This window comes from Dama dama, chromosome 9, assembly GCF_033118175.1.
Source record: "Dama dama isolate Ldn47 chromosome 9, ASM3311817v1, whole genome shotgun sequence".
Classification (NCBI taxonomy): domain Eukaryota; kingdom Metazoa; phylum Chordata; class Mammalia; order Artiodactyla; family Cervidae; genus Dama; species Dama dama.
Window position 1 is genome coordinate 74,321,504 of NC_083689.1, and position 14,531 is coordinate 74,336,034.

The 14,531-nt window shown below is 39.6% G+C and overlaps 1 protein-coding gene and 1 non-coding gene across 7 annotated transcripts in view; both read right to left on the reverse strand.

The window, feature by feature from the left end:
• ATP10B (ATPase phospholipid transporting 10B (putative)) overlaps positions 1–14,531 on the reverse strand; it is a 358,643-nt gene that overhangs the window by 241,018 nt on the left and 103,094 nt on the right. For 3 of the 6 annotated variants that reach the window (XM_061151887.1, XM_061151884.1, XM_061151891.1), the window contains exon 2: positions 13,740–13,788. The exons of the other annotated variants lie outside the window; for them this stretch is intronic. Coding sequence is in view for 2 of the 3 variants with exons in the window: in XM_061151884.1 (XP_061007867.1) it covers positions 13,740–13,788 (49 nt within the window). In the remaining variant the exon portion in view is untranslated. The remainder of the gene's footprint in view (positions 1–13,739; positions 13,789–14,531) is intronic. 6 annotated transcript variants of the gene reach the window in all.
• On the reverse strand, positions 11,571–11,674 carry LOC133062971 (U6 spliceosomal RNA). The gene has a single exon (XR_009694290.1). It is a non-coding gene; the product is annotated as a U6 spliceosomal RNA (small nuclear RNA).

Below are 14,531 nucleotides of genomic sequence, written 5' to 3' on the forward strand. Positions count from 1 at the left end.
AAGACTTTGATACCTTGATTTTGGGCAACTAGCCTCTAGAACCATGAAAGAATAAGTTTCTATAGGCAAAGGCCACCAAAAAATGGGAATTTGCTGTGGTAACCCTAGGAAATTAATACAGGGGGTAAGGGAAAGTCTATATTTTATTATCAGCGAAATGGAGATTCATCAAAGAATGTTAAGCAGTAATAAGAACTGATTTTTTTTTCAGATTTGTGTTTTATAAAGGTACATAAAATGAATGAGAAAAGTCCTCATGCTCAGAACAATTTCTTTAAAGCTGAGATGCCCACGGCACCGATAATGTAGCTGCCCACTGACCATGCACGATGGGGCACTCTGGGAGATGAGTCATCTGTTTAACCATCTCCACCATCAGCCACTTGAGGTTTCTAAACATTTCCCTTCTATTTTTAAGCAAACTGGGGTCTACTTCTATGCTCTGGATTATCTCCTTTTCTCTCTGGACACGTGGTGACAACATGTGCTGTCCTTTCCCCTCCTCCCTGCAACCCCCTTCAGATCTAACGGAAAACATCACACATTCCAAAGTCACTGTTAATTAAAGCTGATGTTTGCTTTGCTGACATTGCTGTAAAAAGTGCTTATTTAAGGGATGAAGGGTTCTTCTAATTCTGAACACGACTTTCAGTATGTGCCTAAAAATCAATGCATGGCTGGATTCAGGTGCCCAATTTCAGTTTGAATTAAGCAATTCATGAATGCTGGCTGCCTGATGCTTGTGGAAAAACACATAAATTGGGGATGAGAATGGTCAAATAGGAAAATAGGGCATAAACCAGAAAGTTCTGGAGTTCACAGCTTCATGAAACCAGATAGGATTTGGAGTTCTCAGTTTCTTGGCACCTGGGAGAAAGTAATTTTCTTTTTCCCTTATAACTAATGGTGAAAAGTGAACATGTTAGTTGCTCAGTCATGTCTTACTCTTTGCGACCCCATGGACTGTAGCCCATCAGGCTCCTCTGTCCATGGAATTCTCCATTGACAAGAATACTAGAGTGGCTAGCCATTCCCTTCTCCAGGGGATCTTCCTGACTCAGGAATTAGACCCATATCTCCTGCATTGCAGGCTGATTCTTTTCAGGGTTTACCCATAATTCTCCTCCATTCAAGATACAAAGCTTACTGATTAGGAATTTGAACCTCACTCCTTGCCAGCTGGAATAAAGCCTTTTGAGTTGGAACACTAAATGTGTGCCAGTTATTGAACCAAAGGCGGTATATCCACTATCTCATTTAAGAAGGAAATCATACACCAGTGATAAGGATGAAAATGACAATAACTGTCATTTATTGAGTGTCAAAAATCTTGGTTGGTACTTCATGTACATTATTTCTTACTGTCCTGTCATTGTAGGGTAGTGGGTGGGAGTATGAACTTGGAGTCCAACACCCTGGATTGAAATACTGACTTGCAACTCAGTAGCTAAGTGAGTTAACTGCTTCATCTTTCCAGGCTTCAGTTTTCTCGTTTTGTAAACAAATGGAAACGATAAAACTGTGTATTTTATGAGGACTAAGTGGGTTCCTGTAATACAGTCTGGCCTATTACAATAATGGTGATGATTAAAAATTAAAAAGATAATAGTAACAACTGTATAGTATTTGCTATATGCCAAGCATGCTTCTACACATGGATATTATTATTCTTATTTCATATATGAGAAAATTAAAAAGTAGAGAGATTAATAAACTTGTCCTTTATCACATGGCTAAAACATGGTAGAGCTGGCATTTGATCCATGGTTAGCACTGTGATCTAGAGTTCTCACTACTCTTGGTTTGCACAAAATATGTGCCAGATGAATATTTGTAGGTTGATAAATTATAGGCAGTATATTCCTTCCAGAGGAGACTCTTGGACTCCATTTAGGTTTCCCTTGTGGCTCAGAGGGTAAAGAATTTGCCTGAAATACAGGAGATCCATGAGTTGGGAAGATCCCCTGGAGAAGGGAATGGCTACCCACTCCTGTATTCTTGCCTGGAGAATCCCATGAACAGAGGAACCTGGTGGGTTACAGTCCATGGGTTCGCAAAGAGTTGGGCATGCCTGAAATGACAGCACACATATTTGATTAGGTTCCTAATACAACTGGCTTCTTTGTTCCCTCCACTGTGTTCTGTAGAGAGAGGCCATTCCCCTTTGAATCTCAGTAGTTCTTCAGTCTGAGCAGAAAATACTTCCCAGATAATATTTGGGGATGATGACATCAGTTTAAGAAACACTTTTAAAACATTCATATTTCCAGGCTCAGGTAAAGCCTTTCCTCTTTCAGGAATCTTCAAAATTTCCACTGTCATCTGGAGGGCCCTCTGCTGCAAGGCCCTCAGAACCCAGGCCTTTCCTTTGCTTCTTATTAGATAACTTTGTGATGTAGTTTGCAGACTTTTGGTTCCACTTTCACACTGTAAAGCCGTGGTCAGCCCTAGGTCAGAATGTCCTAGAGTTACTTCCAGGAATCCTTGGGGAGTTTCACAGGAACTTGTGCAATTCTGGCCCCCTCCTCCTTGATTTCTGGGGCCCAGGAATCCACTGGGATGTATTTAACCACCACCCCAACCCCCAGGGTCCTCTTTGTGAACACATTCCCTGCTCGGGGAACTTCCTAACCACAAACCCCACCGGGAACTAACATGGTGCTGTTTCCTCTATAGGAATGCAACTCGCCATCTCCCTGTCTCACTGGTCCTGCAGTCACCCTGCTTATACCTCATCTCACAAAGCCCTTCAAGTTAATAGCACTTGGAGCCACTGCTTGTAACACCTTCCCCATCAGTCTCAGACTGTAACCAGGCTCAGACACAGCGGTATACCTGATCTTTTCTATTGTAGCTCTTATTATTAATGGTGAATACACATTATTTTGTGACATTTCTGCCTAATGTCTGTCTTCCCCATTAGACAGTAAACTATGGGAGAATGAATTGAACAAGCTTTGCTCTCCACCTCACACTCAGGGTAGCACAATCTTGAACATAACTGTGCTCAATAAATATGTATTGAGTGAATAAATGACTATTCTGTTCTCCTGAACCCTTGTTTTTCCAAACCAAGGATCAAGACAAAGAAGACAGAAGTTCTAATGCAAATCAATGTCTAGAAAGAGCCCACACATTCACTCTGGCCCCTGGAATAATGCATATCCCAAGTTCACCAGGTGATCAGATAGATAACAAATCTGGATTCAAACTGCAGGTCTTGAATTTAGAAGATCTGGGGGCAATGCTTCTTTCATCTCAGCACCTTCCACTTTATCTGGCACAATGCCTAATACAAGAACTCGGGCCAAGAAATACTGTGGGATAGAGCCAAGTATGATTTTCAAGACGAACATCTGCTAGCTTGTTACTGATCTGCTGCTATTCCCCAGCCCTGTGTGTGGAGGTGGAGGCATGGCAGGGATTTCTGCAACAACTTTTTCCTTCAGTTCACCTCTCTGGATGTGATTCATACCACTGCACATCAGGTGCTGAGAAACTATTTCCTAAAAATATAGGTGGGCCTTAGAAAGCTGAAAATAAGCTGAGGAAGCTAAGTGCCTCATGACTGCTTCCTTCCACACGAGACAAGGGGATGAGCCAAATGCTTCCTGATTTGCCTCAATTTGCAAAGACAGAACAAAAATATCTCTCCCAGTGATGAAGGACTTTTTCTTTAGGTACAGTCAGGCCATGAACTCTTGGCTGTGCCCTTAAATGAAGTCAGGAGTATGCCAAACCCACAGCCATGGTCTGTTTGAAAGACAGATGTCAAGTCCTAGTTCTCAACTAGGGGCAGTTTTGTGCTAGGAGACATCTGCCAATGTTCAGAGACATCTTCGGTTGTCACGGCTGAAGATTTTAACTGGTATCTAAACAAAAAGATATAAATAAAGTATCTTTTTAGCATTATCCCTGAGATAGTGCTAAACATTTACAATGGATGCAAAGAACAATCACTCATAAGAAAGAATCATTCAGCTCACAAAATCACTAGCGCTGAGGTTGAGAATCCTAGGCATAGATAAGACAAAACACAGGGCTAGTGACACGCTGAATTCACACAGAGCCCGCTGCATAAGGTACTGGCGTCCTTCCCCTCTCCTTCTGCTTTTCGTCAGCCGCTCAGGCAGCATCATCTCTACTCCTCCCAGCTGCAGCCTTCTGGATGTGGCGTTCGCACATTAGGGGGCAGCGTGAGTTCAGACTTTCAGCCTCTGTTGTGGCAGAAGCCAGAGTCCCATTAGATGGTAAACTATGGGAGAATGAATTGAACATGCGTTGCTCACCACCTCACACTCAGGGTAGCACAGTCTTGTGAGAGGGGGACGCTTTTGTTTGGTGTCTCACCTTTTCCCTGCTGAGCTCATGGGGATGAAATCTGTCTCTTTCCAGTTCCACAATTCTGCATCCTTCACCCCATTCCAGAAAAGGGAAGGAGGGGAAACAACGAGGGTTCAACATTTTAAAGTGTGCTCTGCACTTGCTCAGAAGGAAGGAACTAGTTTCAGCTGACGTCACGCTTCTGTGCCTGCTCCCTGAGTGGTGTTTTTCTTTGATGATTTCCCAGTGGCACGGTCCTGCTGTAAAGGCTGGCTTGCTGGATTGGGATCCAGCTGACCAAGGTTTGACTAGCTGTGTAACTTTAGACCTCTGAACCTCAGTTTTTCCTTTTATGTAAAAGAAGAATGCTGTGACTGATCATTTTAGTTGTGCTACATGGATTTAAAAATATATATATATATACACATCATCTGCCATAGACCACTACCTCCATTAACACAGTGATGAAGATTACCATATGCCAACACTGTGCTAAGTTATTTACACACTATCTTATTTTATTATCATCACAATCTATTTTTGATCTCCTTGCAGTCCAAGGGACTCTCAAAAGTCTTCTCCAACACCACAGTTCAGAAACATCAATTCTTCCTTGCTCAGCTTTCTTTATAGTCCAACTCTCACATTCATACATGACTACTGGAAAAACCACAGCTTTGACTAGACAGACCTTTGTTGGCAAAGTAAAGTCTGCTTTTTCATGTGCTGTCTAGCTTGGTCATAGCTTTTCTTCCAAGGAGATCAAACCAGTCAATCCTAAAGGAAATCAGTCCTGAATATTCATTGGAAGGGTTGAAACTGAAACTCCAATACTTTGGCCACCTGATTTGAAGACCTGATTCATTGGAAAAGACCCTGATTCTGGGAAGGATTGAAGACAGGAGGAGAAGGGGACGACAGAGGATGAGATGGTTGGATGGTATCACAGACTCATTAGACATCAGTCTGAGTGAGCTCTGGGAGTTGGTGATGGACAGGGAAGCCTGGCATGCTACAGTCCATGGGGCCACAAAGAGTCTGACATGGACATGACTGAGCGACTGAACTGATCATCTATTTTTAAGAGGAGTAAACTGAGGCACATAAAGAGAGAACTTGCTCAACATCAGGCAGCCTATAGGTGGTGGAATCATTTAAACCTGGTAGTTTACACTTAGCTCTACCTTACTGATATAGAGAAAGAACTGAATAATGTCAGGTACTCTGAAAATCCCAAAATTTCCCCTCTGCATTTTGTATTTGTTCTTTATACTTTCCACTAATATGTACTGAGCAGCTCTTGTGTGCTACAGACTGTCCCAGAGAAGGTCACAGTGAGGTTTCTCCAGCTCTGTCCCTGCAGGATTCACAGGGAGGCAGAGATCAAATTTCTAATGTAGTCCCTGAACCAGCCAACCGTTCTCTGATGGCCTCCTGAGTGCCAGTGTTCAGATTCACAGCAAAAAGAACACCCTGTGTCCTACACCCATGACCGTGCAGAGAGACAATTAAATCTGTTGGGCTAAGCTAAGTAGCTACTTCTATGAATGATGAAGTTACAAGTGTTCTTCATCTCTTCAGGGAAACCTTTTTTGTCTGGTCAAAGTCCCTGTTGGGAGGGAAGTTTGGGGGAGAATGGATACATGTGTATGTATGACTGAGTCCTTTTCCTGTCTACCTGAAACTATCACAACATTGTTAATCGTCTATACTCCAATATAAAACAAAGGGTTAAAAGAGAAAGTCCCCTTTATATGGTCTCACAGCAGCATGTACCTCCTGACTCCATAATGTCCAGTCTGCATTATGTGTGTGATAAGAATGTGAACAATGTTGAACAGCCTTTGCTGATAACTTTTGCCCAGTGTCTACCACAGTGCTGTTTATAATATTTCAGAAATAAGTCAAGTGAGTGAACTGGAGTTGATGCTACAGGCTAGGCCTTGAAGCACCATCTTACCATGCATTCTGCCTGTATTATCTTATCATGTGAGATGCATTGGTGCTATTGTTTTGCAGATAAAGAAACAGGCTTAGAAGTTCACCTTCACACAGCTAGTAAGTGTGGAGTCAGGATAATAACCCAGACTCATCTGGATCCAAAGCCCCATGTTCCCTCAGTATTAGACTAGAATTTGAAAACTAGATATTTACAAGTTTGCAGTCATGTGGGAGAAGATGGTATAATCAGCAGTAAAGCATGTGGGGTCCAGAGTCAGTCAGCTTGGGTTCACGTCTTAGATCCATTACCCTTCACATAAAAGGTGTTGGATCTTTAGTCCTATATCCCTTCTGTGCCTGAGTTTACTTATATGTAAAACAGAGATTAAAAAATAGTATCTCATGGTGTTATTGTGAGGGTTAATTGTATTATTTGTAAAGTATTTAGAGCTTGGCATATCATATGTGGCCACATATCTACTTTTATTCTCCTTCTATAAAGAAAGATGGCTTTATCTTCATCTATGAAGATAAATGGCTTTACAGAACATTTACCACTGTTTCTATATTATATTTAGGATTCTGCACCTAAGTATCCCAATTTGATGAGAAATGTTGAAATTTAAATGCTGCTGAGGAAAATCTCTTAACAGTAATTAATACAAATGTGCATTTTCTACATGGCAGCACCTCCACAAATTCATTCAAACAATCACAGGTATTTAGCAGTATCTTATTGATTTGAGCTGTCTTGCTAAGTGTATCTCTAAGAAACCGTTTAGATCATCACTGAGGTTTTAAGCTGCCTGCTCACTTTAGAAGTCAAACCAAAGCTGACTGCAATGCTGCTGATCTGAGGATTGGCAAGCACACAGGGGTATTTCTGGGTGACTACACTAACTCTACCCAGTTAGTGTAGTCACCCAGAAATACCAACTAACCCACCTAGAAAGGCCACCTGGGACTAACCCACATTTTTCAGAGCCAGAAATCTGTCTTGCTGCCTGCAAAGACTCTGGCACAGTCAAGCATAGGGTACATTTGCGTAGTGCTTGCCATAGCCCCAAGTGCCTCAGATGATTTCTCTGGGTCCTTGGAGCTTGTAGCTGTGTGTGTGAGCAGATGCCCCTAGTTTGAGATGGGGGGCGGGGTGGATAGTTGCAAGTTCAATGACACTTTGCCGACACAAACCAAAGTCAACTGCCTTTGGTGTCAGTAAGGACTGGATCTGAAAACAAGCTACCAGAGTTTTGAAGGGCAACCTGGCACTGCCATCTTTCCTTAATAACAATGCACATATGCCCACACACAATTATCCCCTAGAGCAGAGATAACATTCAAGAGACAAGAGATGTGAGCTGAGAGCAGAGGTTTCCTTCCATTGTGTGTCTTTCTCTCTGAGCATCATCTAAGAGGTCTTGGGAAGTTGATCTTTATCCTCTAAGGAAGATGGAGATAACAACAGCAATTAGCATTGATTGAATTCTTACCACGTGCTAGACATTTGACAAACATCATTTAATCTACTCAACAACTCTAGCTTCTTGAGTGCTATTTTTATTTCCATTTTCCTGTTGAAGAAATTGAGGAGACACAGAGTGTGAGTAATTGGTCCAAGATCGCTGAGCTGGAAGTGGTAGAGTCCAGATTTGAAAACAGCCTGCCTTCTTAACCAATATCTACAGTGTCTTCCGGAATTCATCATCACTTTCATAGCTATTTATGGCAGCAGAGTACTGTATCAACCTTCACATAGTATAGTAAGTCCCCTACGTACAAAGGAGTTTATTCTAAGAGTATGCTTATAAGTGCAATTTGTTTATAAGTCCAACAAAGTTAGCCCAGGTACGCAACTAACACAATCAGCCATATAGTACTGTACTGTAATAGGTTTATAATACTTTTTCACACAAATAATACAAACAAACACAAAAAACAAAGAAAACATTTTTAGTCTTACAGTGCACTATCTTGAAAAGTACAAGTATAGAATGACAGCTGGCACACAGGGGCTGGAATTGAGTGAACAGGTAAGAAGTTACTGACTGGAGGAGGGACAGGAGGTGGGAGATGGTAGAGCTGAAGGATTGTCAGCAATAGGAGATGGAGAGCAAGCTGTAATTTCACTCATGCCTGACATTGATGGGGTACATGTTGGCATCTTTTAAAGTTTGAAACTTCAAGGTTTGTGTGTAGGGGACTTACTGCACAGGGAAACTTTGCTTACTTCAAGCGGGAAGTAGAGCACAAGTGAGATTAGCTCCATTTTCAAGCACTTCAGAGAACAGACAAACGAGGAAAAGTATAAAGAGATGAGAGTTCGATTCAGTCAAAGAGAAAATTTAACAACAAATTAGAACCACAGAAGAAAACTATACATACAGCTGTTAAGAAAGAATAGCTCTCTAGTTACCGATATGGAAGCTATGAGAGAGAAAAATACCAGGCAGGAGGGTATGTATAATTGCTCTAATTATGTTACAAAAATAAAATATTCATGTATGTTTATAAACGCATAGACTTTGCTGGTAGTAGTGATGGCTCCTGTAAGGGAAGCTCTTCTGAAGCGAGCAGGGGAGGAGGGAGATATAATTTTCACTGTGAACATTTTTTTATCTTTTTAACCTTTGTGCCATGAGTTTGTATTACCTAGTTGAAATGAACTTTTAAGCTAGAGCTAAGAAACAGAATGGACTGTACTTTGAGGTGGTGAGTGGACAAGGAATATTCAAACAGACAATAAAGATACCAGAGCTGGTGTAAAGATACTTTGGAGGGTAGAATGGGGCTTGGAGGTATTCTAATGACTTTCAATTATACTATACTCCTGTCCCTGGAAGCGGCACTTTCACCATACTGCCTATGGGGAAAATACCTTGAGGATGGCATGTTATCTCTGTCTGAGGGTGGTCAGGGGATCCTATAGGGTGTCCATGACCTTGGAGACCCCCAAACAGATGAGGACAAACTTGACTTTGAGTGTTCTATTTTGGATCATCATTTATCCTTCAAAAGGCCAAGACCCAAGAACTTATATTCTATCATCAATTCCTGCCACGGCCTCCACAATCCTATTTCCCTTTAATATGCTGTGAATAAGCTTTTCTCTACCTTAGCTGGGTGGGCTACATTGTCCTCTCTCACTGGGATGTCCTGCCTCAAACTCTCAGCAAGCTTGCGTCCTTCTTTTCCTTCCAGTGTCAGCTTAACTAAGACATTCTCAGGAAGATTTTCCTTGACCATTTATCCAGGCAAGATTCTCCACTGTTCTCCAATACATTTCCTCATTTGTTATCTTTAAATAAATGTGTATGTTTGTCACAGCTGCTGTAGCAAAGTACCTGAGTGGCTTAAACAGCAGAAATGCATTGTCTCACAGTTCTAAAGGCTAGAAGTCCAAGATCAAGGTGTTGGCAGGGTTAGTTCCTACTGAGGACTGTGTTCCATGACTGGACTAGTTTCTGGTGGTGTGCTGACAGTCTTTGGAGTTCTATGGCTTGTAGAAACATCACCCTCATTTCTGTTTTCATCTTAACATATATTATAATTCTACCACATGCCTCTGTATCCAAGTCTCCCCTTTTTATCAGGACATCAGTCACACTGGATTAAGGCCCACCCTAATAACTTTATCTTAGCTAATTGCATATGCAATGATGCTGCTTCTGAATGAGGTCATATTGTGAGGTACTGGGAGTTAGGGCTTCAACACATGAATTTGGTTGACACAATTCAGTCCATAATAAAATGTATTCAACATGATTTATTTATTTACCTGTTTATTGTTTCTTATTCCTCCACTGGACTGTGAACATTGTGGGGGCAGAGATGACATTTCCTTCCATTCTGTAAGCTGGGTATTCACCAAAGTGCTTTGCACACAGTATAAATTGGACTTAATTTCTGTTAGCTTGTCTCTTATTGTTGCTAATTTGTACATTTTCGTAACAGACTCTAGATAATAATGTTTGGTTGGTTAGATGAAATTCAAATAAATTTTCAAGTCTGTGACTTGTATTTTAATCTTTGAGATATCTTTTCAAAACTGACTGACACAGTTGGTGGGAATGCAAACTAGTACAGCCGCTATGGAAAACAGTGTGGAGATTTCTTAAAAAACTGGAAATAGAACTGCCATATGACCCAGCAATCCCACTTCTGGGCATACACACTGAGGAAACCAGATCTGAAAGAGACACGTGCACCCCAATGTTCATCGCAGCACTGTTTATAATAGCCAGGACATGGAAGCAACCTAGATGCCCATCAGCAGATGAATGGATAAGGAAGCTGTGGTACATATACACCATGGAATATTACTCAGCCATGAAAAAGAATTCATTTGAACCAGTCCTAATGAGATGGATGAAGCTGGAGCCCATTATACAGAGTGAAGTAAGCCAGAAAGATAAAGAACATTACAGCATACTGACACATGTATATGGAATTTAGAAAGGTGATAACGATAACCCTATATGCAGAACAGAAAAAGAGACACAGAAATACAGAACAGACTTTTGAACTTTGTGGGAGAATGTGAGGGTGGGATATTTCAAAAGAACAGCATGTATGCTATCTATGGTGAAACAGATCACCAGCCCAGGTGGGATGCACGAGACAAGTGCTCCGGCCTGGTGCACTGGGAAGACCCAGAGGAATCGGGTGGAGAGGGAGGTGGGAGGGGGGATCGGGATTGGGAATACATGTAAATCCATGGCTGATTCATATCAATGTATGACAAAACCCACTGGAAAAAAAAAAATAAAAATAATAAAAAATAATAATAATAAAAAAAAAAAAGAAAAAAAAAAAACTGACTGACAGTTTTAATTCAGATTTCCAATCTATGTTCATTTGTGAGATGGCCAGTCATTTTTCTCTCTTCTAGTATTTGTCTGATTTTGACTTCTAGGTTATATTAGCTTTGAATATAAATTGGAAGTGTTCAGTGATGTTATCTGTTCCTTGAACATCCAGTCAAAAGTTACCTGAAAAACTCACTTGGTATGAATAGAAGGGTTTGGGGATGGGGAAAAGAGATAGTTTTAACTATTAATTCCATTTTTCTTAGTGGTTAAGATCTTTTCTTGTATATTGGGATTTTTATTTTTTTTTTATTTTTATTTTTTGAAGGATGGTAAGGAACCAAGTTTTTAATCTTGAAAAGCAATAAAGGGAAAGAATCAAAGATTGATCCTGCCTTCCCTATATGGTCTTTTTGTTTGTTTGTTTCTGTTTTTTTTTTTCCATTTATTTTTATTAGTTGGAGGCTAATTACTTTACAATATTGTAGTGGTTTTTGTCATAAAAATATGGAACGCTTCATGAATTTGCATGTCATCCTTGTGCAGGGGCCATGCTAATCTCTGTATTGTTCCAATTTTAGTATATGTGCTGCCGAAGCAAGCACTATATTGGGATTTTTAATGATCATTCAACTTTTTTGTTATTCTCTTGAATCAGGTTTGATAAATTATATTTTTAAAGAAATTGATCTTGTAATCAAAAACCTTCACAACTATTGGCCTAAAGCTGTAAGTAATATTTTATATCTCTTTTTAACCTCTATAGTATCTTCTATTTCTTTTCTTCATTAACTTTCCTAGGAGTATGTATGGCTTATTATAAGTCTTCAAAGAACCAACTATTGGCTTTTTGCCCCATTTCTTTTCTAGTTTATCAGCTATTTAAAATTTTTTTCTTATTTTCCTCCAATACACTAGCTCTTCTGTTAGCTTATTTTTTATGCCCATTTTTCATAATATGAAAATTTCAGGCATTAGTTTTTCTTGTAAGGTTTACAGTTCAACATGTAGCATTTTCACTACTTCATATTTCTAATTATCTAAAAATTTCTATTATTCTTTCTTCTTTGATCTATTTTTTAAATCCTGTCTGAATATTAAAATTATAATGCTATTTTTAATAACTGCTTAATAATTTTTTCTAATTAAATTGCCAAGTATGATATCAATTATTTAGTATTTATTAAGATTTATTTTATGTTTAGTGGATGGAAAACTTTTTAAGTAACTGTGTATTCTTAAAAAGGATATCTATTGTCTAATCTAGGTGATGGGTTATCTGTGTGCTCATTTCATCAAGCTTGCTAAATGTATTCTTCAAATCTCTATATGTTCTTATTAATTTTTTATGTGCTTCAGCTTGAAATTAATCAGAAAGCAGCAATAATCTCCCATCAAGATTGTGGTTTTATTCCTACACTGTTAGTGGGAGTGTAATCTGCTGTAGCTACTATAGACAACAGTAGGGAGGTTCCTCAAAAACTAGAAACAGAGCTACCATATGAGGTCAAGAAGTAACAGAACCAGACAGGGAACAACAGACTAGTTCAAAATTGGGAAAGGAGTGCATCAAGGCTTTATATTGTCACCCTGCTTATTTAACTTCTATGCAGAGTACATCATACAAAATTCCAGGCTGGATGAAGCACAAGCTGGAATCAAGACTGCTGGGAGAAATATCAGTAACCTCAGAAATGCAGATGATACCACTCTAATGGCAGAAAGCAAAGAAAAACCAAAGACCCTCTTGATTAGGGTGAAAAAGAGTGAAAAAGCTGGCTTGACATTCAATATTAAAAAAACTTAGATCATGGGAACCAGTCCTATCACTTCATGGCAAAGAGATGAGGAAAAAAATGGAAACAGGGACAGATTTTATTTTCTGGGGCTCCAAAATCATTGTGGATGGTCACTATAGCCATGAAATAAAAAGATGCTTGTTCCTTGGAAGGAAAATTATGAGTATTACTAGACAGAGTATTAAAAAGACTAGACTAGTAATACTAGACAGAATATTAAAAAGCAGAGACATCATTTTGTCTACAAAGGTCCACAGAGTCAAAGTTATGGTTTGTCCTGTAGTCATGTACGGATATAAGAGTTGGATTCATGTCAATGTATGATAAAACTCACTACAATATTGTAAAGTAATTAGCCTCCAACTAATAAAAATAAATGAAAAAAAAAAAAAGAGTTGGACCATAAAGAAGCCTGAGTGCCAAAGAATTGATGTTTTCAAACAGTGATGCTGGAGAAGACTCTTGAGAGTCCCTTGGACTGCAAGGAGATCAAACCAGTCAAACCTAAAGGAAATCAACACTGAATTTTGACTGGAAGGACTGATGCTGAAGCTCTAATACTCTGGCCACCTGATGTGAAGAGCCAACTCATTGGAAAAGACCCTGATGCTGGGAAAGACTGAAGGCAGGAGGAGAAGGGGACAACAGAGGATGAGATAGCTGGATGGTATCACCGACTCAATGGACATGAGTTTGAGCAAACTTGGGGAGACAGTGAAGGACAGGGAAGCCTGATGTGCTGCAGTCCCTGGGGTTGCAAAGAGTTGCACATGACTTAGTGACTGAACAGCAACAACAACGAATATGATCCAGCAATCCCGCTCCTGAGCATCTATCTGGAGAAAACTCTAATTCAAAAAGATACACTTACCCCAATGGTCACAGCAGCACCATTCACAACAGCCAAGACATGGAAACAACTGAAACAACCAGTGACAGATAAACGGATTAATATGATGTTGTGCATAGACACAATGGAATGTTTCTCGGCCATAAAAAAGAATGGAATAATGCCATTTGCAGCAATATGGATGGAACTAGAGATTATCACACTAAGTAAAGTCAGTCAGAAATAGAAAGACAAATATTATATGATATCACTTATATGTGAAATCTAAAATATGACACAAATGAACCTATCTATGAAACAGACTTATAGACACAGAGAACAGACTTGCAGTTGTCAAGGGGTTGCAGGGCTGGGAGGGGGGCATATGGGAGGGATGGACTGGGGGTTTGGGATTAGTAGAGGCAAACTATATATACAGAATGGACAAACAAAAACAAGGTCCTACTATATAGCACAGGGAACTATATTCAATGTCCTGTGATAAGCTATAATGTAAAATAATATGAAAAACAATATAAATATATGTATAATTGAATAACTTTACTGTACAGCAGAAATTAACAACATTGCAAATCAACTATACTTGTATAAACCAACAAGTTTGTGGTTTAAAATTATGTAAGCTTGTTTATACCTATTATGAGGCTGTGCCCTTAGTTGTATGAAAATTTGAGTTTTCCTGATAAATTGTAACTTTTCCAATGTTGTGAGCCTCTTTATTTCTAATAATTTTGCTTTAATGTCTATTTCATGTGATGTTGATCTTGCTGTGCCAACTTTCTTTTGGTTAGAATCTCTTCATATTCTTCTACT